The sequence below is a fragment of the Antedon mediterranea genome, chromosome 3 (assembly GCF_964355755.1).
Source record: "Antedon mediterranea chromosome 3, ecAntMedi1.1, whole genome shotgun sequence".
NCBI classification, from domain to species: Eukaryota; Metazoa; Echinodermata; class Crinoidea; order Comatulida; family Antedonidae; genus Antedon; species Antedon mediterranea.
In genome coordinates this window covers 21,645,843-21,671,195 of record NC_092672.1, presented here as the reverse complement: position 1 = coordinate 21,671,195, position 25,353 = coordinate 21,645,843, and the positions used below count along the sequence as shown (strand labels likewise).

General features: G+C 31.4%; 3 protein-coding genes across 3 annotated transcripts in view; 2 read left to right on the top strand and 1 right to left on the bottom strand.

Moving 5' to 3' along the window:
- The window catches only part of LOC140045033 (uncharacterized), a 242,741-nt gene that overhangs the window by 14,753 nt on the left and 202,635 nt on the right, over positions 1-25,353 (top strand). The gene's annotated exons all lie outside the window — the stretch shown is intronic.
- Positions 11-15,009, top strand: LOC140043287 (unconventional myosin-XIX-like). Its single transcript, XM_072087787.1, has 21 exons — positions 11-28; positions 263-432; positions 899-1,012; positions 1,363-1,421; positions 1,564-1,637; positions 2,446-2,515; positions 2,679-2,781; positions 3,436-3,619; positions 3,833-3,882; positions 4,565-4,652; positions 5,561-5,744; positions 6,227-6,416; positions 6,753-6,863; positions 7,413-7,589; positions 8,827-8,931; positions 9,162-9,218; positions 9,704-9,882; positions 10,946-11,108; positions 13,098-13,224; positions 13,605-13,747; positions 14,103-15,009. Exons 2-21 carry the CDS (start codon positions 403-405, stop codon positions 14,226-14,228), a joined length of 2,334 nt encoding a protein of 777 aa, XP_071943888.1. The 5' UTR covers positions 11-28; positions 263-402; the 3' UTR covers positions 14,229-15,009.
- LOC140043286 (uncharacterized) lies at positions 24,561-25,294 on the bottom strand. The gene is made up of 4 exons (XM_072087786.1): positions 25,163-25,294; positions 24,835-24,996; positions 24,599-24,625; positions 24,561-24,566 (listed from the first exon to the last, which is right to left on the bottom strand). The coding sequence occupies exons 1-4, from the start codon at positions 25,292-25,294 to the stop codon at positions 24,561-24,563; spliced, it is 327 nt and encodes a 108-aa protein (XP_071943887.1).

Genomic DNA, 25,353 nt, shown 5'->3' with positions numbered 1-25,353 from the left:
TTGCTTAATCCTCTCTCAGAACCTGCTGGTAAGTGAATTAATAGTAGACACATGTTTCAATGGTTGTTAATACTACAGTCTCTGATTAAAGACCCCTTTAATTAAAAGCTCAATCTAATTTAAAGACAGATGATCACCTATTTTCTACCATTAGCTGTTGCCGCCCTCTAATTAGAGATCAAAGACCACAATTTGGATGAATTGTTCTCCAATTAAAGACCACTTTAAAATAAAATTTATAGTTACAGTAATACATTTTTAGAGTAGAACAATTTGAAGAAAATTGGACAAAATACTGGCAACACACTTGAGCGGTACTTAGCTGGTAGATACCACACTCAGACTGGCAACACACTTGTTACTTTAAATCCTTTCAAAGCAACTGGACATTTTGATGTTCATATGATTCATCGTTACCATAGTGATCAAAAGGTAAACAACGATTCGCTAGTATACTATTGATTTTTAGGAAAATTGATATGTTGGTGACATCACTATTAAAATCTTGACTTCACTTTATCTTCAATATTGGGCAAAAATATTAATATTTCCTCAGTTGCACTTAGAAGTGAGAACTTAGAGATATATGCTGAGCTCCTCTGAAAAGATAATTGTTTTGCTGAATATGCTATTTTATGTCACATAATACTGTAGTTATTCACTTTGACCAAAAATTGAAAAAAAAACATTATTTACCTGAAAAACTGTAATTTTTTAACATTTGGTTAAGTTTAACCATTAATTTTGTCTTTTTTAAAAGTAAAAACACTATATTTGTGTGTTTTTATTTCTTTAAAATGAATAACTTTTTTAAAACAGCAAAATGGCTTGATTTTATTAATCCTCATTTTCATGTTTTTTGGGGAATATACATCTTTTTATTTTATTTTTTTTTCAGGCACACCCACCACATGTATTTGGAATTGCAGAAACAGCTTTGTGTAATCTTACTAGAAGACTAGACAAGATTAATCAGTCAATAATTGTCAGCGGTGAAAGTGGCTCTGGAAAGGTAATTCAACAATTTCAGTTTTACGTTTGTTTTCACCAATGTAATCAGAGTCAATTTTTTACCTTTAAAACCATTTCTTGTTTATTTTGAAATAATAGAGAGGCCCAAACTTGAATAAAAATAGAGAGGCTAAAAGCATGGACAAGTAATAGAGAGTGCTATAATTTGTTTTTACTGTTTCAAAGGACACTGTTACAAAATCAGCATTTATTGAATGTCACTAAATGCTTGCCAGACGTGCAAAGAGGGAATGTTGGCAACCCATTTTCACACAGGCAGTTTGTCAATATTTTTTGTGAAAATACAAAAACGTTTGTTATTCTCTGTTATTTATTATTGTTTTATTACAGACATGGAATGCAAGATGTTTACTAAAATATCTGACAATGGTGGCAGTATGTAACCCTGGGTAATAAAAATAAACACATTTAATTTAATATCATTAAACACTCTCATGTATGTAAAATTACAGTTTTTATTTCATCATAATTATAGATTTGTCTCTGTTTTGTTACTTATTTGTGATAACTTGTTGTCTTTTTTGTTCATAGTGGTTTTACACCATCACCAGCAGATTGCATTGAACGTAGAATATTAGACTCAAATCCTATTCTTGAAGCATTTGGTAATTATTATATTTATCTTTAATAAAGTACAGTAAGATACACATGTCATTCTCAAATGTAAAAACATCTATGTATTGTTATGGTCCTAAGAAAGATCGCTAGAAGTTGGACCTTTATTTTTGTTAAATATACAAAATCAGCATTTTTAAATCATATCAATATATCAAATTTTCTATATTCATCATCATTATCATCAACAGATAAAGAAAAAATAGAATAAGAACAGTCGATAAAGAGATGAAAACCAAATAAAAATGAGCATAATGATAGTGTACCATTAAAATTACAAGAAAACCAGGGAAGAGTTAAATTAAATTGTAATTTAACTCTTCCCTGAAAAAACTGAAATATAAAAGTCAATAAATATCATACTGATTTAAAAATAAATAAATAAAGCTACACCTAACCTAAAATTGATTAACGCTTTATGTAAAATGAAATTTAAAATGATAATTTAAAGCAGTTTGTGTACTGATTTTACATTTTGTAATTCTAGCATATCTTTAACCTTCAGTCATGGTGCCAAAATCCTTTAAACTCCTAATATATAGGCTAAAACTGTTGATCAGCAGTGGGGAACTTACAGTATGTTCTAAATATGAATTTGGTGAGATTTTATGCTCAAATTTAATTTTTGGCAGATTTGGTATCATTAAGACTAGTAGAATTAATTGCAATTGATGGCAATATTTGATGGCCTGCACCAGTATATATATATATACAGTAATATTAATCTTTTGCCACCCAGTACCCTACACCTCCCTACAACTCCATCTCTGTTAGACAACTATTATTTCATTTTCTTAGGCAATGCTAGCACAACCAGGAATCACAATAGTAGCCGCTTTGGAAAGTACATTCAGCTACAATTCAGTCGGTAAGTTTCATACATTATTTTATTTGTCAATGTTCAACCAACATACTGTATACAGGCCATGCAGTTTGAGTTTCTACATATGCCATTTTGTGTGTCATAGCAGGGAAGAATGAAATTACACACAAGAGGAATTCTTATTTTAACTTTACAATTTTGTTTTCAGTGGAAATCATGTTGTTGGTGCTTCTATTCAGACATATCTTCTTGAGAAAACTAGAGTTGTTTATCAATGTGATGGTGCCAGGAATTTTCACATCTTTTACCAAGTTAGTATTAGTTATGTTTCATTTTTGTGTACCTTTAAACCGGATAACCAACTGTTTAACTTAACTGTTGGAACTGTGATACATTTGCATATTGTTTGCAGGTTAGAGAAAACCCTGCAATTTATTTCTGTTGCCATGTTTCTAAAGTGAGTAGGCTAATAGCAAACATATACCCTTTGGTTGTAATCAGGTTGTTAAAATTCTACTGATATTCACAGGGGCCTGTTTTTTTGTTCTGCGCATTTGTGCTTTGTCCTGGTATTTAACTGACCGTAGACCTGTTTGAAAGTATCGAAGCGTGACTTTTGTTTCCTCACAAACTTGAGATTGTACTAATGATAGCACCATCAACTATACAATGACAATACTTCTCCCGTGATTTCACAAGTAAATATGAGTAAATTCATGAGTAAATATGAAAACATGTAATAAGTCTGGAGATCAATGTAGGCAGATGTGAAAAGGATCTTTCTGGTACTGATATTAAACATCTTGAAACAAAATTGTCACTTTGTAATATTTTGTAATATAGGGCAAGAAAGCACTCACTCTACTAATGTTATCAAAGCATGAAATATATTATTAGTTTATATTATTCTCATTATTAGTCTTTTTAATAATATCATTAACATTTCTTCTTTCAAATTATCATAGATGCTGTTTGGCGGAAATGAATGGGAAATGAGGAACTGGTTACTACCAAATGTATTGAGTTCAGACAACTTAAACTATGTGTCACTAAACCATTCAGAAGATGCATGTAATCAAAAGGATAAACAAGATTTTATAGTTACAAAGCAAGCAATGTGTAATGTTGGACTTACAGTAGCAGTTCGCAGCAACAAGAATTATTTAAAGTAAGAAACTTTTGCTTAATTAGTAAGTAAGCAATGGCTAATGTTGGACTTAGCATGTCAAAGCAACAAGAATTATTTAAAGTAAGAAACTTTTACTTAATTAGTTAGTAAGCAATGTCTAATGTTGGACTTAGCAGGTCAAAGCAACAAGAATTATTTAGGAGTATGAAACTTTTACTTAATTAGTTAGTAAGCAATGTCTAATGTTGGACTTAGCAGGTCACAGCAACAAGAATTATTTAAAGTAAGAAACTTTTACTTAATTAGAACTGGTTACTTAACAAACATTGTTTTACAAGGGAAGAGTGAATTCACTGGTAAAACATGGTTAAACTTAGTGGTGATATTATTAGTAACTGAACCAAAACAATGTGTTGAACTACTGTAATTCAGCACATGTGGACAGTAAACATCAGTGAACTAACTGAACCAAAACAATGTGTTTAGATGCCTTGGTTGAACTAATCCAGCACATGTGGACAGTAAACATCAGTGAACTAACTGAACCAAAGCAATGTGTTTAGATGCCTTGGTTGAACTAATCCAGCACATGTGGACAGTAAACATCAGTGAACTAACTGAACTAAAGCAATGTGTTTAGATGCCTTGGTTGAACTAATCCAGCACATGTGGACAGTAAACATCAGTGAACTAACTGAACCAAAGCAATGTGTTTAGATGCCTTGGTTGAACTAATCCAGCACATGTGGACAGTAAACATCAGTGAACTTTTACCTAGTTTTTACAATCATGATAGTATATTGATTCAAAACAACTTTTACAAATTCATGGTAATGAAAACCAAATGGTAGTATATAAATAAGTGATAATAGACTTTGATGTTTTTTATACATAAATCTAATAGTAATGTTATAATTCTATTTTTTGAATTATTGAATTGAATTTGAAAATGTGTTTATTTGTAGGTTCTAAGTGGTATACTTCATCTTGGAAATATAGAGTTTATTAGTGATGATGTCACTGGACCATGTGAAATTGATTCTGAAAAACAAGGTAAATGATATAAAGGTTATGCTGTTTAATTATTTTCTGTATTATACCAATAAAAAGATTGCATACAGTATTTATAGTTTAGCTTAAAGTAGTTGCAACCTTTAAGATTGCATACAGTATTTATAGTTTAGCTTAAAGTAGTTGTGATCTTTAAGTTTGCATACAGTATTTATAGTTTAGCTTAAAGTAGTTGCGACCTTTAAGATTGCATACAGTATTTATAGTTTAGCTTAAAGTAGTTGCAACCTTTAAGATTGCATACAGTATTTATAGTTTAGCTTAAAGTAGTTGCGACCTTTAAGATTGCATACAGTATTTATAGTTTAGCTTCAAGTAGTTGCGACCTTTAAGATTGCATACAGTATTTATAGTTTAGCCTAAAGTAGTTGCGACCTTTAAGATTGCATACAGTATTTATAGTTTAGCCTAAAGTAGTTGCGACCTTTAAGATTGCATACAGTATTTATAGTTTAGCCTAAAGTAGTTGCGACCTTTAAGATTGCATACAGTATTTATAGTTTAGCTTAAAGTAGTTGCAACATTTAAGTTTTAATAGATTATGTTTATAATAAATTGGCATTTACTTATGATTCAAAATATTCTAACAACAGTATATATATCTTTTTAGTATTTTTTAATTTGTTTTTATTTCTACCATAATATAATATATGAGAAATAACTAAAAACGGACATAAGGAATACCTTAATGTTATGGTAGGTTGGTCACAAAATATCTTTAAAAATATCGTTAATAATTATATCATTTTAAAATCTTAAATAATCTTATTAATATTCTTCTCCATCTTCAAAAAATGTTGATAAAATATTTCAGCCTAAGAGAGATTTTCTAATTTACTAATTATTCAATATATCATATTGTTGTACTATTGATGTTGCTTCATCAGGAGTTGACACCTCTGTTAATGCTGCTGCACAGTTACTTGGTCTTGATGTTGATGCCTTAACTAGATGTCTTGCATTCCGACAAATCACTGCATCTCACAAGCGTAGAAAGAGTGTCTTTATGAAGCCTTGCTTAAAAGATGAATGTCATACAAGGAGAGATTGTCTTGCAAAGTTACTCTATGCCAGGTATTTTACAAACATTAAAGCTATATTTGTTTGTAGTGAAAGAAACCTATTTATTCTTTTGAAAATATTCTTGTTGTGCAGTATTTGCCTTTTTACTGACCTGTTATATATTCAAAACAAACCCACAGAAGATGTTGTACAAATCCAATAACTTTTATTTGCTTCCCCATATGCATGCTGGTCTGCACTGAGGCGGATTGCCCACAGCAAATCCTGCATACACCTTTAAACATTCACAAAAATAAAATAAACATACATACATGCAAACTCTAATATTTAGTTAATTTAATTTATTTTTTTTTCTTGCCTAATCTCTCTTTCTGTCATGGCCTGACTTCTTTCTGCCTAATTTTTTTCTTTGTCATGTAGTTAGTATGTAACAGGAGAAAATGTTTACATGCAAACTTTTTCAACCCCACTTTGGTTTTACCAAAAAAAACTAGCTTTGAAGACTGTGACTAAATTATGGTTTAACGTTTCAGAGTTTTTGATTGGCTCGTTGGATTCATCAATGGCTGTACCATGGCCAGGAGTTGGCAGTCTTACATTGGTCTACTGGATGTCTATGGATTTGAAAGTTTTTCATTTAACAGTTTGGAGCAATTATGCATAAATTATGCAAATGAGAAGCTTCAGCAACATTTTGTGCACAACTTCCTCAAAGCAGAACAGGTATTCCAACAAACTTATTTTCTATATATAGAGTATGCTAATATACAGTTGGTGCTACGGTGTTTTATTAGAGTGATAATAACAACAGTTCTTTTATTAAAAAAAAAATGAAGAAAAATAATATGGCACTTATTTTAGTTTATATCAAATGAATCTTGTAAAAAAAATATCAAAATACTAGTATAATTATAATATAATATAAAATAATTAAGATAACAATAATAATTAAAGTTTATGAGAATTATCATTCACTTTTTTTCTCTAACAGTGATAATGATGAACCTTTATAAACATAATTTTACTGCTGATTAAACAGCCATGTTTGTATTATTTTAGGATGACTGTCAATCTGAGGGAATTCCATGGCAATTTGAAGACTTTACTGACAATAAAACATGTCTTGATGTTATTGAAGGCAGCATCAGTATATTTGCACTTATGAATCAAGTAAGTGTTGCTATTCCACTGCAAAATACAAAAAATAATTTGTTTTTCGCCAATTATAGTTGGAAAAGACCTGTATTCTGTAGTTTGTCTTTTTATTGAAAGATAAACTGCTGTAAAACAAGATGTATTGAGAATTTGCCTTTCTCAATCGTAGTACAGTACGTCGTAAAATAATAACACCTTCGTATTTTGAATTTGACATTTTGAGAAACAGTGGTTTTTACCATACAGGAATAGTTTGTCTTACAAACCATAGTTTGTCTTTCCATAAAAATAAACTGTCGTTTGTAAGAAGATAAACAATGGACTTTTGAGCCTAATTTACACTAGAAAACCTGGTGCTGATGTACTTTTGCACCTCAAGCTTAACCCCAATTAAAAAATATTCACCTGCTGCACATCAGTGATGGTGAGTGACCTTATGCCCAGTGATTTCAAGTTAGGTGCAAAAGTACAACAACCAGTTGCAAACTACAAGTTGTTGTGCTTAGACTGTCCATCTAAGGATTTACTTTCTATGAACTAATTGCAAGTTTATCTTGTTTATAGCAATGCAAGTTAAACAGACATTCAGATCCAAGTTCATTTTGTGAGTTTCTTCATGACACTATCAGCAGCGCAAACTTATCTCGTTCACACATGTCAGTGACATCACCAGCTTTTGTTGTGCATCACTATGCAGAGAAAGTTATGTACCAAGTGGATGGTCTAATTGAAAAGAATAAGGTAATATACTTAAAACTGAAAGCCAGTTTTACAGTATATTCACATTAAAGGGGGTTAGAAGGTCATAAATAGTTTCTCAAAGCATTACAATTATGGAATAGTGCATCTGCTTCATTTAAACTCATTTCTCATAATCTTATAACTGAAAATAAATACCACAGTAAAATGTATCAATGGCTGTTTGTAGCTATAGGGAATGCTCTATCACCCGTGTAAGAAGAGGATACACCACTTAAGTGGGAAAAGCTTTTGCTTTTGCTAAACTATTTTAGCTCATTTGTTAAAAACTTGTAGTGAGATCAAGGAGGAAGTACCAGACAATTTAATTATCAACTTTAGAATACAACATAGTGTATAGGAACAAATTAAAGGTTAGCCTGTCATTAATAAAAACAATGGTCAACAGTCAAATAGTTTATATTTGTTTAATACAATGATATTATATAGCCGAAGGCTAGATGTCAAACTACAATGTTATCGCAGTTTAAAAGGTGATTCTCCATGGAGAGGGAACCAACAAAATAGCGGCTGCAATCGACCAATCAGATATGCCCTACGCAGTATGCACTGCTATATGCCTGTGTTGAGCCTATCTGCGTGAGAACGATACGAAACGCAGCGCGTTAAGCGTATAAACGCAAACGGATTCTATATGACCCTCGTATACAAAAAATGCTAGATTACCAAGAAATTATTCATTCCATTGCAATTAAAAATATATTTAATTTTATAAATCTTCACTGTGCTTTGACAAGAATATATGTTGTAATTTATGTGGTCTTAATGTATTATGTTAGATTATTATTTTTTATATTAAATAATGTTTTTGAACACATTTACGGCCGACATCTTTTAGTTCCCCCTCCTGTTGGAATCACTTTTCAGTCTGCAGTACGCGCGCTAGCCTTCGGCTTATTACGTCTCTCTGGTTTTATATCAAAATAAGAATTGGTTCACTAACACAATTCTATTTAGAAAACGAAAAGAGTGTTTCGACCTATTTAACCACACATCCTCTCCATTATTACAATTGCATCAAGTTAAGAACAATCAATTTACCAACTTGCCCTCCTGCCCTATTATCAGGGCTTTTTTTTCCGAGTATCCCTATAATATTTACTTTGAATGGAAACCTTATTGCTATTACATTATATTTGCTCATTAGATTTGATGTGCAGTGTACACAGGTGAATGTTCATTTACTAATTAATCTATTGTGTATCATTTGATTTTTTAGGATGGTATTCCAGCAGAACTTGTAGATTTGCTTAGAATTAGCAGCAAGAAGTTTGTGCAACGATTAGTTGATGCTAATGTTACCAGTTTACAGGTGATTGATCTTGTCATTAGTTTTTAAACACCATAGTAACACCATACTAACACCATACTAAAACCATTTTCTCTATTGTTCACGTCCATTGCTTTTTAAGTTCTGTCTTCATCAATGAAACTTTTAAACCAAGAATAATGCCGAATAAATGTGTGATATGTATAATGCCTTTGCATCTTGTCAGTTATCTCAATAGTTCTGTTTAACCTAAAATACGTTAATTTTATGATTTTTTTTTTCAGAGTCCAAGTAAAACAAAAGGCAAAAAGACTACTTCTACAGTGGTATCAAAATTAAAGGTACAGAATCCTGAACTTAATTTAGAATCTTGATGAATTTAGTATGGAACAACAATTTAGATAGGTTTTTGCTTTGTTGTTGTTTTTGCTTTCTTTATCCTTTATTTTCTTGAAATGAGGAGAAACAAGGAAACAAGGACTTTTATGGGTTATCCTCGGCATCCCTGTTTTTGTATATTGTTGATGTTTCATATTTTGTTTCCTGTATTTTATATTAATTGTATTTTATCTGTAAATTGTTTTTTATGACGCTGAAATAAATCAAATAAACATTTGCAAGATCACTCAAATTATTGCTTCCCAATTTTTTTTTTCTTCTGTTGAAAATATAACTTATAATATATTCAAGATATTATATTTATTGATTATCAGACATATTTCCTCAATCCATTTTGTATTTACTTATACTTATTTTGGTTGATACCATTCAGTTTTTACATGTAATCTTCGGGGTAACAATCTAACAATTGTATCTTATATCTTAGAATTCATTGGACAGTCTTATGGCTACTTTACATGAAACAACACCTCACTACATCCGCTGTATCAAACCAAGTCTTGAGTGTCAACCAGACAGCTTTGATAATGTTCATGTTATAAATCAACTACGTGCTTGCGGTGTTCTTGAAACAATTGAGATCAGTGCAACAGGCTTCCGTACCAGGTCAGCTTACAGGGATTGTTTTGTGTTCTTTTTATACTAACAATGCACCCATCTATGACTGATTGATACCCTTGTTTAGTTAAGTTCACTTGAAACAATTCAGATCAGTACAAGGCTTCCCTACCAGGTCATCTTACCAAAATCGTTGTGCGTCGTAATTTGTATTTTTATTGTATTTTTTTTTTACTATTACCAATCAGATAGCTCTAGGACTTACATACTGAAAGATGAGGGCGTATCAATTTGATCTCTAGTGCGCGTGCGTACAACTGAGGGACTAGTGCTGTTCCACCGTACCACATCGAGAGTGCTATTGCTATCCAATCTAGTTTGAACAATACCATGAAAGCCCCAGTGGTCTAATGGTTAGGATATCTGCATATCAAGCAGAAGGTTCCGGGTTTGAATCTCAGTGGGGGCGACTTTTTCTCATTCTCACAGATTTCCTCATCTTTATCGTTTCAAATTAATTAATTAAATTTCAGTATATCACTGGGCGGTATAGAATTTATTCTGTGCCTGTGATGTTTATAATATATACTATATATATCCCTGTACATACTGTACATGTTGAACACCTACTAACATACTTGCCAGTGTGTTGTTTATATTATATACTATATATATCCCTGTACATACTGTACATGTTGAACACCTACTAACATACTTGCCAGTGTGATGTTTATAATATATACTATATATATCCCTGTGCATACTGTACATGTTGAACACCTACTAACATACTTGCCAGTGTGTTGTTTATAATATATACTATATATATCCCTGTGCATACTGTACATGTTGAACACCTACTAACATACTTGCCAGTGTGTTGTTTATAATATATACTATATATATCCCTGTACATACTGTACATGTTGAACACCTACTAACATACTTGCCTGTGTGTTGTTTATAATATATACTATATATATCCCTGTACATACTGTACATGTTGAACACCTACTAACATACTTGCCAGTGTGTTGTTAGTTATACTTGATTCTCAACGATAATGACAATTTACTTATAGAATGTTGTACAGTGATTTTTAATGAATGAGGTATGAATTATTAATACGGTCAAACTCGGAAGATGTCAAAGATTTGGATGCAAAAAGTAAATGTGCTGTTATTACGAATCTGGTTTTAGCTGAAGCAGACAAAGAAAATAAATTGAAAAGCTTTTTGTTTGGAAAAACAAAGATATTCTTAAGAGAGGGACAGGTATTTAAAAGTAGTTTATAATAATTTAATTATTTTATATTTGCAGTAGAATAAATTACATTTTAATTCGCGGGTGATGTCACTTTGCGAATATATTCCTATCCCTCCAATGAACAATTTGCAGTTTTTTGGCTGTAACTCTTGAAATCTATGGAGTATTTTCTAAAAAATGCTTGTGCAGAAACGTATTTAGAATTTTTTAGATAAAAATATTACCGTATAAACGGTTATTCATCGAGTAAATGACGATTTAAAATCTTCAAATCAACTGTTTTTTTCTGGCAATACCGAAGTTAGCCTGGCAACGTTGTCCGTATTTTCCGTTCGTGTATTTTGTATATTGTTCGTAATTTATACTGCCAAAATTTCTTTAGTTTTTAGTTTAGCAGAATTAAAGTAGTAATATGAGATGATAATCTATTTGTCACGAATCAGGCAGTTCGAAAACGAATTTTATTCATATTTTACTTTAACTTGACAATGAGCGCAGCAAGTTGTTGATATCGCTTTGGTCCTTGGGGATGCACATGAAACGGAGCCTCGCCGCATGATGTGGGTGGTGGGGTGGTAGATCGACTTCGCGCGCTAGGCCTAGTAAAGGTTTGGGAGGTAGGCCTTCCAAATTCGGGTTTTAGAACAAACAAAGTAAATTTTAGGGACCTATATTTCAACAACATTAGATATTGAATAAATTAGTATTAGTGTCAATGCTTCGCGTATCTTTCCAAGCCGTCGATCATTCACTGACTATACATCATGGGGGTGCACGGTAACCCCTCCTTCCTACCCTACTAATATGGCGGCATACACACTCTCGATATCGTCGTGTGTATATGTGACGTCGTGAATATAGAGGCTTCCGACGGCCGCTGAAATAACATATTGCAATGGCGTGAGTAATTTTTGCTAATTTATTAAGGTATCTTAACATTTCGTTTTTTCCCAAAATACTATACATTTTGTTTTTATTTGTATGGGTTTGTGTTAATTTGATACATTTAAATAACATGTGTGAATTTCTTGAAAATCGAAAGTCCATTTCAGGTCCATTTTAAGTGAATATATTATGGCAAAGGAATCATTAGTACTTATTTGAGTTTATACGGTCATTTTTCGCCAAGGTAAGGTGAACTAGGCAGTCTTATTACTTAGGCAAGGTAAGGTGAACTAGGCAGTCTTATTACTTAGGCAAGGTAAGGTGAACTTGGCAGTCTTATTACTTAGGCTAGGTAAGGTGAACTATGCAGTCTTATTACTTAGGCAAGGTAAGGTGAACTTGGCAGTCTTATTACTTAGGCTAGGTAAGGTGAACTAGGCAGTCTTATTACTTAGGCAAGGTAAGGTGAACTAGGCAGTCTTATTACTTAGGCAAGGTAAGGTGAACTCAGTCTTATTACTTAGGCAAGGTAAGGTGAACTTGGTCTTTACTTATGCAAGGTAAGGTGAACTAGGCAGTCTTAAGGCTAGCCGACCCAGCCAAGTCTACTTACACTTTGCTACATATTTTAATATAACAGAAAAATATCATTCCCTCTGTGATGTCAATTGTTATATTTCACCTCTAAGCAGGCAATATCTGTATAATATAAACCTTTGCAGTAGAGCTGAATGAGTGCCGTGAAATAAACATTTATTTTTAAAAGTAGTGCTACAAGAATATTTTTGTAGTATAAGATATGAAATTCACCAAAATTGACTAAATAATTATGTAAAATTGAGGCATTTTTCTTTTTAAAAAAAGTATATAAATATAAAAAAGAAAAGAACAATTAATTTGACACAATTTAAAAAATACCATTTTATTAAAAATTATTACCCATTAAAGTGTGTAAGTCAATGAAAATCAGTAAAATTCCTATCTTATTATGAAAAAGTTGTAGCACCAAATTATAATACTTTTAGCTTTTTGTTTTTAGCTTGTCAGCGTAAAAAAGTAAGTAAGAATCTGCATCATTGTATATTTATTATATTCCGTTATTTTTCATTTAGTTGGATAAACTTGAAGTTGCAAGATTGAAGGAATTCAATTTAAGTGCTGGTGTAATACAGATATGGTGGAGGAAGATCCTGGCAACCAACAGTAAACAAGAGGCAGCTGTGGTCATCATTCAAGCAGGTATTGATTGTAATAGTGTTATGCCAAATATCTTGCAGGCATCATGCTGTTACCAAACCAAGCCACAGAACGCTATTGAAACATTAAAGTACATTCTTAATTTTTATTCATTTTAACATTTTAAAATTAAACTAAATGTGTTTATGTACCGTAAGATGCTCAGTCACTGATTGATATGTTGTAGGTTTTAGAGGCTGGAAGGTGAGAGAGGCAGCACGTGTCATACAGATGCTATGATGCTGAGTCACTAATTAGAATTGATATGTTGTAGGTTTTAGAGGCTGGAAGGTGAGAGAAGATGTAAAGAGACGACATGAGGCAGCACGTGTCATACAGTATGCTATGATGCTGAGTCACTAATTAGAATTGATATGTTGTAGGTTTTAGAGGCTGGAAGGTGAGAGAAGATGTAAAGAGACGACATGAGGCAGCACGTGTCATACAGTATGCTATGATTGGATATTCAATCCGTTTACACCAACGCAAGTTAGAGGAACAATTAAATGAATTGAATTCAGACAAGGTAAGCCTTTACTTAAAACCCTCAATTTTCAATCTTCGCTGCACCAACAAACTTTACAATGTGAAGTATGTTCTTTCATCACTAACACATCCTCATTTACATGTACTTACTTTAATGATGTTAAATTAACACATCATCATATGTACTGTGCTATAAAACTAATAATGTTGAATAGAGTATATATTCATTTACTGAGAGACTGCCTGTGCTTGGTTCCGCCTCATTAAATGGTCAATCAGTTAATTTTCATGAAATATTCTCCGTACTCAAATCATAAACATTCAGTTTATGATTTTTAATCTAATATTTTTTTTCTTGATACAATTTAATACAATTTAACATTTATTTTTACCAGTTTGCTGATTCTGATGTGCAAGAATGCAATGATGAACAATCGCAACAAAACAATAGCATATTAACAGAAGGTATACTGTCAATAATCATCTATTTATCATCAAATAATCAGAGATATCTTTTATAACCATAAGCTAAAGTTGTCTTCCCAGATCGTTTCGTATTAAGTGGTGATAACGTTTTTTTTTTTAGTTTGTTTAATGTCATATCCTAATCCTGATTTTTTAATCAAATTAATATCGCAATATATATTTTGTTCATTATTTAAGGTGTCAACATAATCATCGAAATGTAATTTTGGCCACGTTAATTACAGATGCCATTTTAATGTCACATTAATAGTTATCCACTTTGACAAAAATTGAATTTACCTGAAAAACTGGAATGATTTGATAATAATGACGATAGTGACAATGATAATGAACACGAACGGCAATGATGATGAATGATGACGTGATATTTAAACGGCAACCAAAGAGACCCGGATGTAATACTTGAGGTGTTCTCTTCTTACAACGACACAGATTTAAAATGAATTAAGCTCAAAATATACAAATTATTATCACGGTATTCAAAAATATTTCATGGAAATATCATCCCGCTTTTATTCATTTATAATATTTTATCATACAAATATAAACAATTTAGTACTGTAAATTAGATACTTTAAATTCAAAATAGTGATATAAAAATATTTAAAATGTGTTATATAATTTTCCTTTCGTAATAAAACGTCCAGAGATATTTAACTAAATCACAAAATACGTCCGCTTTGGAGTACAAAATAACCGACAGAGACAGTTAACACTACATTTTATAAATTGATTCCTATATAATATGGTATCATAACATATTAGCTGTGTACAATCGTAGAATAAATGGCTTTCATTTTCAATCTAGTTTGCATGTTTTACTTTTGATTTAATAAGTTTTTGTTTCATCTCTCTTTTTAGAATAAATATATATATATATATATATTTCTTTTATTCCTGTCCACCCAGGGAGCACTTGCCAGCTTTATACTCTGACGTTATCCAAATTCCTTCACTTGCACTGATGAAGGGCTAGTGTTGCCCGAAAGCTCTGCTAACTTTTCTGGCTGTTTACTTTATCGTTTTGATTTAGCTTTTCGCTTTTTATTTTTGTATCTCCATTGAGATCCAGCCACTGATACCCACAGCATTGTCATTTTTTTCAGTAATTTGCCTTTGGATTTATATATATAAACACATTAGGCAATGAACATTAATTCGAAACAATAAAGATGAGGAAATCTGTGAGAATGAGAAAAAGTCGCCCCAACCGAGACTCGAACCGCCTGCTTGATATGCAGATGTCCTAACCATTAGACCACTGAGGCTTTCATGGTATTGTTCGAACTCGATTGGATAACGACTCTTTAACATTCTCGGCGTGGTACGGCGGAACAGCTGAGACTGGGCATAATTGGAGGGTAACCAATTGATTTGTGTGATTCACTATCACAATAGAATCCCGACATATATTTAAATGGAAAGAATAGCAAAGCCGTACGTACACAGTTTGGCAATCTTAAAAACAAATAAGAAAAGACGGTAACAATTAAAAACATGATATACTACATAAAACAAGAAATGTGGATAGATTATATAACAAGTATGTTGTATAAAAGCATCAATACCATTCCATTAGATTGGACGGCTAGAAATGGGATTTCTAGCCATATATCGGTTACGAAATTGAATTGAAAAGTAAATATCGGAATAACTGGTATCATAGTTATGAAAAGAATTTGAAGAATTGCTGATTATTAAATTTATACATAAAAATACATGTTGTTAATTTATGAATATCATACACAGTTAAAGACTAACATAAAAAGGTTTCTTTATTAAGTAAAACAAACATTTATAATTATATGGCAGTAAAAAAATTAAATTGTGAAAAAAGTTTGCAGAATATTGTTATTGTAACTAAGATTTATTCTTAATGGTTGTGAATGCTCAGTGAAATGTGAATTTTACATCCACATGATGACCTTCAAGAATCCAGTGTTCACCAATGATTAATTATATTCAAAGAAAACAAAGTATTTCATCTTAAGAAGTAATGGTTTTTATAAACTTATGTTTAACTGAATAATGAATACAAACAAGAATATACAAAATGATATGCACTTTATAATGTATACATTATTCTGTTTCCAAGTGAATGTTAATAAGTTTGAAACTAGAAATGCACATATTCTGTATTATACTAATAATAAAGGACAACAAGGATATACAAAACAAATGATATTTACAAATATACTGTTGTTGATTGGTTTCAACTATTAATCTAAATAATATATTACAGCAACATACCAATATTTTAAACCTTTCATATATGGACGTAATCTGAAAAGATGAATAAAATTGTAACTTTTACTTTTAGTTTTTAATTGTGCACACAACTGTGTATTTGTTTGCATGTACGTCTCGCATTGTAATGATACTTGTTTTGGTTACGATAACCTACTCGTTTTGGTTATGGTACCCTACTCGTTTGGTTGTCTCGCATGGTAATGAGACTTGTTTTGGTTACGATACCCTACTCGTTTGGTGGTCTCGCATGGTTACGTTTTGGTTACGGTACTATACTCTTTTATTTTCTTCCAATGTTTTACTTGATTTTGTCACATGTCTGTGGTACTCTTTCAATTTTCTGCTAGACTAGATAGAAGTGGAATTGCTTATTAATCTGAAAAAAATTGAAAAACCCTTAATAATATAGTTGAAACAAGCCATTTAAGTGATCATAGGTAAAATTCAATTCAAATTTATTTATTTTTTATTCTTTTCACTAACCAATAACATAGTAACATAGAAAGGAACTAGGAGTAGGTACAATAACAAATTAAACAAAGACAAAATATATATTTCATAATAGGATTTTTGCAAGCACAACGTAGTATTTAAAACTTGTAATGTCATTAAAAGTCTTGAGGGTGTGAACTTCCTTTTCTGTTTTTAAAGAGTAGTAATTTCATCAACAAACATAGATAAAGTTGTGTCAAACAAGACATTCTATACAGTGCTAATGGTCTTACATGTATGCTAAGTCTTAAAGTATAATTATGAGATTTCTTTAGGTAATACTAATTACATATTGATTGATTTTTACTATTTTAACAATTATGATGTAATTATGCAGGTTATGCTATCAATATTTATTTATGATGTGATTTATAGTTGAATATACTTTACATGGCTTACATTATTTATAATCATACTGTGTATGTAAGAAATCAAAAAAATTGATTTCAATTGTTATAAATTATGTTTACACAATATACAACATACATACCATTGAATAGTATTTTCTTAGCGATTGGTCCAAGAAGCTCAGCAAACCTCTTTCTTTCTGATTCTTCTACTAATTTTCTATTGCTTTCAAGGTGAAACACTAATTCCCAAATTGTTGGTAAACAAACAAAGTTCAATCCATAGTAAGCAATTACATCATTTAACTTATGTGGGTCAAATTGCTGCAATGCCATGCACAATCGTTTCCTATATGGTGAAACTGACTTTGTTCCTTCATCAGTGTTTGGAACCTTGTTGGTTACAACATATTGATTTATGAGATCTTCAGCATCTTTCAATTGTGAAATCTCAGCCACCTCTAGCAACAGACGGATATTAGTAGGTGTGATATAACGACGTTCATGTAGTTGGTTTAATAGGTAATTTGCTGTGCAACTTGACTTGCCAAGGTGATGTAAGTCTACGTGTTCAAATAGACAGCATTTCAACAACAGCAGTCGCTCACCAATATAGAGTGAACCAAGATCATACTTCAACTTGTTGAATTGTTCTTGTGATGTATTTACTACAAAAACAAGTGTTTGAGAATTATTATACTATGATTGATACTAGTCACTCTTAAACAAATCTTAAAATGTTTCACCGCAAAATAAACATATTTATATTTTAGTAATATAAAATACTTTTCTTGCAATGTATTTTCTGCAAAACAAATGATGGATAATTATTGCATTTTTATCCCCATAAAAGTTTATATATATATATGTGTGAATCAATCTCTTAACAAATTGCTGTTTTGTTTTCATGGATTTTTTGGTTAATATTTTGACCACTTTTCCTACGTAAAAAAGTTTTGCCTACTATTTGAAAATTTTTATTATAGTATTCAAATTAATAATATCAAAGAAAATAATGTTGATAATTTGATGTTTCTGAAAGTTAGAAGAAATATAAGCATGATTCCATTCTGATTTGTTCGGCTTTGATTATTTTGAGGAATTAGCTAACCTGTGGTGGATTTTGCTGTAATAAATTTAACTTCATACAATTTAAACTATCTTGTCATTCATATACAGAAATTTTAACTTTCTTACAAAAATGTGTTTTTAATTATGTTTTAAATATGTTTGAATGTCTTATTTTGGCTTCGCGACTGTTATGTTAGGTAATCCTGCCTCATTGATTTACAATTGTTCTGTTTTCATGTTTGTATTTGTTCAAATGAAATAAATGATATGATATCTTTATTGTTTCTCTCTTAGCAGTAGTTTTTATTATAGCTGGTACTACATAAGTGGTTGTAACACTGCCCTAATGATCTAATGTTACTCACCTATACCTGTCCCTAATGATCTAATGTTACTCACCTATACCTGTCCCTAATGAGCTAATGTTACTCACCTATACCTGTCCCTAATGAGCTAATGTTACTCACCTATACCTGTCCCTAATGATCTAATGTTACTCACCTATACCTGTCCCTAATGATCTAATGTTACTCACCTATACCTGTCCCTAATGATCTAATGTTACTCACCTATACCTGTCCCTAATGATCTAATGTTACTCACCTATACCTGTCCCTAATGATCTAATGTTACTCACCTATACCTGTCCCTAATGATCTAATGTTACTCACCTATACCTGTCCCTAATGATCTAATGTTACTCACCTATACCTGTCCCTACTGATCTAATGTTACTCACCTATACCTGTCCCTAATGATCTAATGTTACTCACCTATACCTGTCCCTAATGATCTAATGTTACTCACCTATACCTGTCCCTAATGATCTAATGTTACTCACCTATACCTGTCCCTAATGATCTAATGTTACTCACCTATACCTGTCCCTAATGATCTAATGTTACTCACCTATACCTCGACGTGTCCCTAATGAGCTTGCAGCCAAAAGAGCAGCAATAGGTGCATCTATGCAAAATAAACATATACATTAGTCATAATCCAGAATACCAGTATTAAATCAACTATTCTGCTAATGACACCAAGATGTTATGCTATTATGTATATTCATGTATTTTCAGACAAACTGTCCATATGATACATAATGATCTAATAATAACCACTAACCTGTCTCTAATGAGCTTGTAGCCAGAGGAGCAGCAGTCTGTGTATCTATACAAAAAACAGATATAATATTAGTCATAACCAAGAGTACAGTATCACAATTGATTCAATACACTGTTCTGCTATGGTCTATGTCAGTTGTGTGTTGCTTTCTATATCTATATATTATGATGCATCAGATGCTATCTATTGTACATTAATGAGTCTAGTCTAGTGTGTAGATAAAGAGGCTACAAAAACATAGATTTAAAATGGTCTATGTCAGTTGTTTGTTGCCTTCCATATCTACATGATCCATCATATGCTATCTATTGTACATTAATGAGTCTAGTCTAGTGGATAGATAAAGAGGCTACAAAAACATAGAGATTTAAAATGGTCTATGTCATTTGTTTATTGCCTTCCATATCTATATGATGCATCATATGCTAACTATTGTACATTAATGAGTGTAGTCTAGTGGGGACATTAACAGGCTTAAAAAACATAGAGATCTGGTTTGCAAAAAATGGTTAGACAGTTATGCTTTTTGTCATGATATTCATTTTATAATTGGACAAAAAACTTTGATGGGAAAAACCATTCATCGCCAACAAATGAGTGACTTTAAAGCTCATAAGCTGTATTAAGACAGGTATGTAAAGCTTTTCTTTAATGACTGACTGAAAGCCAAATTGTTCTGTTACTTTTATTGCATCATACAGGACAGAAAGATTTGTTTGACTCAATTGTCCATTTGCAGTTAAAAGAGCTAACAGGTTGATTGTACTGGTAACCCTTTTCAACTCTTCGATGTCATCTACTATTTCTATGCATAGAACTTGTAGCCTTTTAAGGAGACCACGATCATCAAACCATTTTGCAAAGTCTGCAATCAACTGTTTAAAATTATCCTCTGACAACTCTAAATGGTTGAAGACAAGTTTCCGAAATTATGATATAAATTGAGCATAATTATCATAATTATCATAATTATCATAGTTGTTGAAAATCATTGTGTGAATATGTATGTATGTATGAATATAAATTCCTAAAACACCATAACTTTCCAGAAATCAGATCACAATTTATATTGCTGCATAGGGAATAATTAATATCCCCAAAACACAGACATGGTAGTTGAAAGTGATTAATACAGAATCTGCTTAGTTGTTATCCTTATGTATTACCAACTTTATATTACATTTAACTTCACATAATGTATCTATCCTTCAGGTTTCTTGATGTAGTTCCAAACAGTAGTTTAATTATAGTTGTGAAGCATTTTCTCACCTTAGCTGGTACTAATTACATATGAGCAAGTTATTTCTACATTTAGCTATTGCCATTTCAACATTAGCTAATATTTTCTACATTAGTGGTTGTAACACTACCCTATCCAAGGATCTCTAATGATCTAATGATAACCAACTAACCTGTCTGTAATGAGCTTGTAGCCAGAGGAGTAGTAGTATCTATACAAAATAAAAGTCATAATAACGAAAACAGTATCACAATTTATTCAATACACATCGTTAGTTTTTATTAAATTAACTATTCTGTTAACAACACTAGGATACACTGTTTTATTATGCCATTCACATTGGACCTTATTCATGTATTTTGTGTCATGAGATTTGTCTCACTAAATAGAACATTTGCGATTTAATACTTTGTTAAAACTATCCCTGTTATAGTCGATTGAAATAGTAAAGTACATGTAACGATACACCTCTACGTTTATATTTTTTGTAATTATAATAAATAATTAATTAATACAAACGTTTTGTATATATTGTGTTTATATATCCAACAGTACCCACACTCGCGGTAAGAAATTTGCGATTCAAATGGCACCCAAAAATGGTTAATACGTATAAATTTTGTATTGCAATACTATATCTAAAGGTTTCAAGTTTATTTTCGAAGGGCCCATAAATGTACCTACTTATGTTAAACCAAATACTTAAGTATCTGGGAGACTGAGAGATTGAATTCTTCCATTCATCGCAAATCAATACATTTGTATAAACGTATATTAAATCTATAAAATATTATTTTTTAAAGAAAATCGGCCTGTCTTCAACGGTTTTCAGCTATTAAAAACAATTATCATAGGAGGAGATAGGTAAATGCCAAGCATCCTCATATTATTGTATGCAGGTATTTTTCAAGATGGACATCCATTAGACAGATTGGAAAACTCCCTATTTGAGGCAAATCGTTGAACCTAAATTCGTTTTAATCGTCAGTAACTAATTATCTAACTCTATTTATTTATTAACAAACAAGGTTACATCAGGTGGTTAAAATCAGTACCGAAAGTACGAACCAACTTTATATACTATCGAGTAAACATTCTAGAAGTAACGCGCGATTTACCACATTTTTCCCTTGCGTAAATTTATTATAGATACTAACATTTTTCCAAACTTTACTTAGCAATGAAGACCATATCAATTTTTTTTTAATAGTTTGATTTTTAAGCCAACTTGTGGGAAAATTAGCTTGTGTGTTAATGTTAGTTAATACTTCTATGCTTTTGTTAATCTCAGATAACATAATAATTCAGGCCTAAAATAGTAGCTCACACAGCTTTGTTTTAAAACAGATATTCCCATTCCTAGTATAATCGTTTCTAAAAAAACCTAACCAACACATCTTTCATGATTTTTGTTTAAATTCTATTTCGAATTTGCTGAACTTGAGACATGATGATTTTTAGAAATACATTATTTATAATGTTTGTTTAATTTGGGGAAATTAAGTGTTAAAACTGTCATCCTGTATTATATCTCATCCTTATTAATACAAACAATTGTAAATCTGACAGAATCTACAATGAAAATATTATATTCTTTCCTTGATGATTTTAGGTTTATCTTAAGTGGATACTGATAGTTTCATGACTATATACAGATTCCGCTTTCAAACTTAAAGTCAAGTCAGCCCTCCACATCTTGTGGAGTAAACCTTCCTTGAACAAACAAATCTATAACTTAGGCGTCACACTTGCCATATGATTGGTTGTTGCCTACATTCCTTGTTGTTTTATTATGCTAAATACTTACTTATTTACATACAATATGTTCTATTGGTATATAAGCACTCTAGGCGTTGTTTACGGTTGTGATGATGAGAATAGTTTCTCGAAACATGTCACATTTACATTTTAAGGCAATTTGCCTTTTTATTAAATGCCTTGCTATAGTCACCCTAACTCGTAAGTTTGATGGTATTATTCATGATAGTTTCATGTTATCATTTTTTTTTTTATCTTAGGTGGATACTGATAGTTTCATGTTATCATTTTTTATTTTATCTTAGGTGGATACTGATAGTTTCATGTTATCATTTTTTTTATCTTAGGTGGATACTGATAGTTTCATGTTATCATTTTTTTTTTATCTTAGGTGGATACTGATAGTTTCATGTTATCATATTTCCTTTATGTTAGGTGGATACTGATAGTTTCATGTTATCATTTTTTTTTATCTTAAGTGGATACTGATAGTTTCATGTTATCATTTTTCTACCATTAGCAAGGACTAATAATTACATACAAGACATTTTTTTATTATCTGGTATTATCACAAACCAGCCACTGATGAGCTTGTTTCCCCTTATTCTGCAGGGGAAACTCATATAAACTGATTTACATTATATTGTAAAAAAAAAGTATTTAACCATGTATTACTTTAACAATTAAACCTATCTATAATTAAAACGGCCTTTGTATATGTCTCTGGACTAATCTTTGTACATTGTATTGGTAAAATGTGGTATCAAATAAAAATACTGCAAAAAGAAAATTGTGATGATAATCAAAAATTTCAACTAACCTTCCAAAAATAGCCGCTTTAAATGATTGGTAATCATGCGTTCATTGCCACATTTAACACTATTAGTATCTAGTTTCAAGCACTTTTTGAGATCATGTAAATGAGGCTTCTCTGCTGGATAACAAGCAGTACACAACACACATAGATTGTAGCCAACTCCTTCTCTAGTGACAAGTACAGTTTTTAATTGATGCTTTAGATATCTTAACACCTACAAACCAAGTAAAATGTAGAACATAAGTTTTAAATATAATAGGTTGAAAGCTTGAACCAACCCATATAGGCAAAAGTGCTTGACGCAATTAAGCAGAGCAGAATAGATTATGCAGAGTGACTCAATGGCTCTGAGTGTTACATGATAACAAAGATTACATAGAAGGTGGAAGCTGTTTATATATAGTATTTAGCCAGTTTGCCAAATTCCAATTTGGGGCATCAAGTTTTCCTGGGATACCTTACGCCTACGACTAGGTGGTCCAGCGTGCCATGAATTTACATAGTTTTTGGGTGAATAAAAAAGACATTATATACATATCGTAGAATAAAAAATTATAAATATGTCTTTTGTAATTTTTATTAGAGTCAGCAATTTGAGTTTCGTACATGGCGACTTGAACGTACATATGATAATTTCCATTTATTTCCGTTTATTGGCAATCATTACATTCAAGTGCTGGTGTTAACAATGTTATTAATAAAGCCTATCATGCTAATCTTTACCTCTATGCAGAAACTTGGCTGCGGTTCATTCATTTGGTCTCTAACATTACCATCAACTTCAGTCAGATAAGTTATTTCAAGCTGATGAGGAAAATTGTCTTTGTTAATTTAAAATGAGTTAAATAATATATGCAAAACATTACCATTATTATTACCAGTATTCATTGTGCATTCAATGTATTCATAAAATGAAAATGTAATACTGTAGTGTAATAGTAGTAAGATTGAGATTGTAATTATTTAAAACTCTGTTTGCTATCTACAATTTTGTCTTTAAATATATTTATTTGAAAAATTAAATAAATAAATGAATTTCCAAACCTTTAATGCATGCTTGTTTTCAATTTTCACTGTGCCTAGATTGACCCCATGATCCTTAAAGTCGAATTCACTGCGGTTTTGAGACACAAGTTGTTCGCCATCTTTATTTTTTACCTCCATTAAGTCCAGAAACGCAACAACCAATGTATTGTAGACAGCATTAGGAAGAAAGTCTACAGGTGTAAGATAGATTGACACCATATTTTGTTTGTCCGTTTCAACTTCAAGACTCTTTTCTTCGGTTTTCATTCGAGATGGAACCAGGAATACCCGGTTACCTTCGGTTACCTGCAGATGTAAGCAAAGTATTGTAAATTAAAATATTACAAGTATAACATTTAAGCTAATTTAAGTGACATCCAATCTAAAATAAAATGTTTAAAACAATTTTGAATGTAAATACAATGTATCTGTATGATGTAGTATGTTTAAGCGGATATTAGCCCTTGATGGCATTTGCAGCAATAAAGAAATTGAATTGAATTGAATTAACTTACCTTCAATTTCTCAAAGAGCAAACTAAATGTTTTCATCACTTCAGTAAAGATTTCAAAGCGATGTGGGTCTTCCTTTAATTCATGTTTCCATAAATACCGTAGCAGTCTTTCCTCCAGTATTCCTTCCTCATCAAGCCTTTTCCACAGCATCCTCATTTGCTTCTATATTAAAAAAAAACCCAGTTTATTCTTACTTTACACAGTGCAATCACATGATCAATACAATTATACTGTTTCACATCAAGTTACTAAGAACAGATTATTAACATCACCTATACATCCACATGATGACAATCTAATATCATAATAAAATACATTATCTACCTACCACTTTAATAGATGGTTTAACTACCGTGATCACTTTTGTCACCATTTGAATCATCATTTTAAGATCTGTTATCACAGTGTTCTTCAGTTCTTTGTTAGTACTTGAATGCAAAATGATCCCAATGTCATTCATATACTCTATGGCAGTGTCGAGCCCCTCTTCGGAAATTTCACATTGAGTGCTAATCCTGG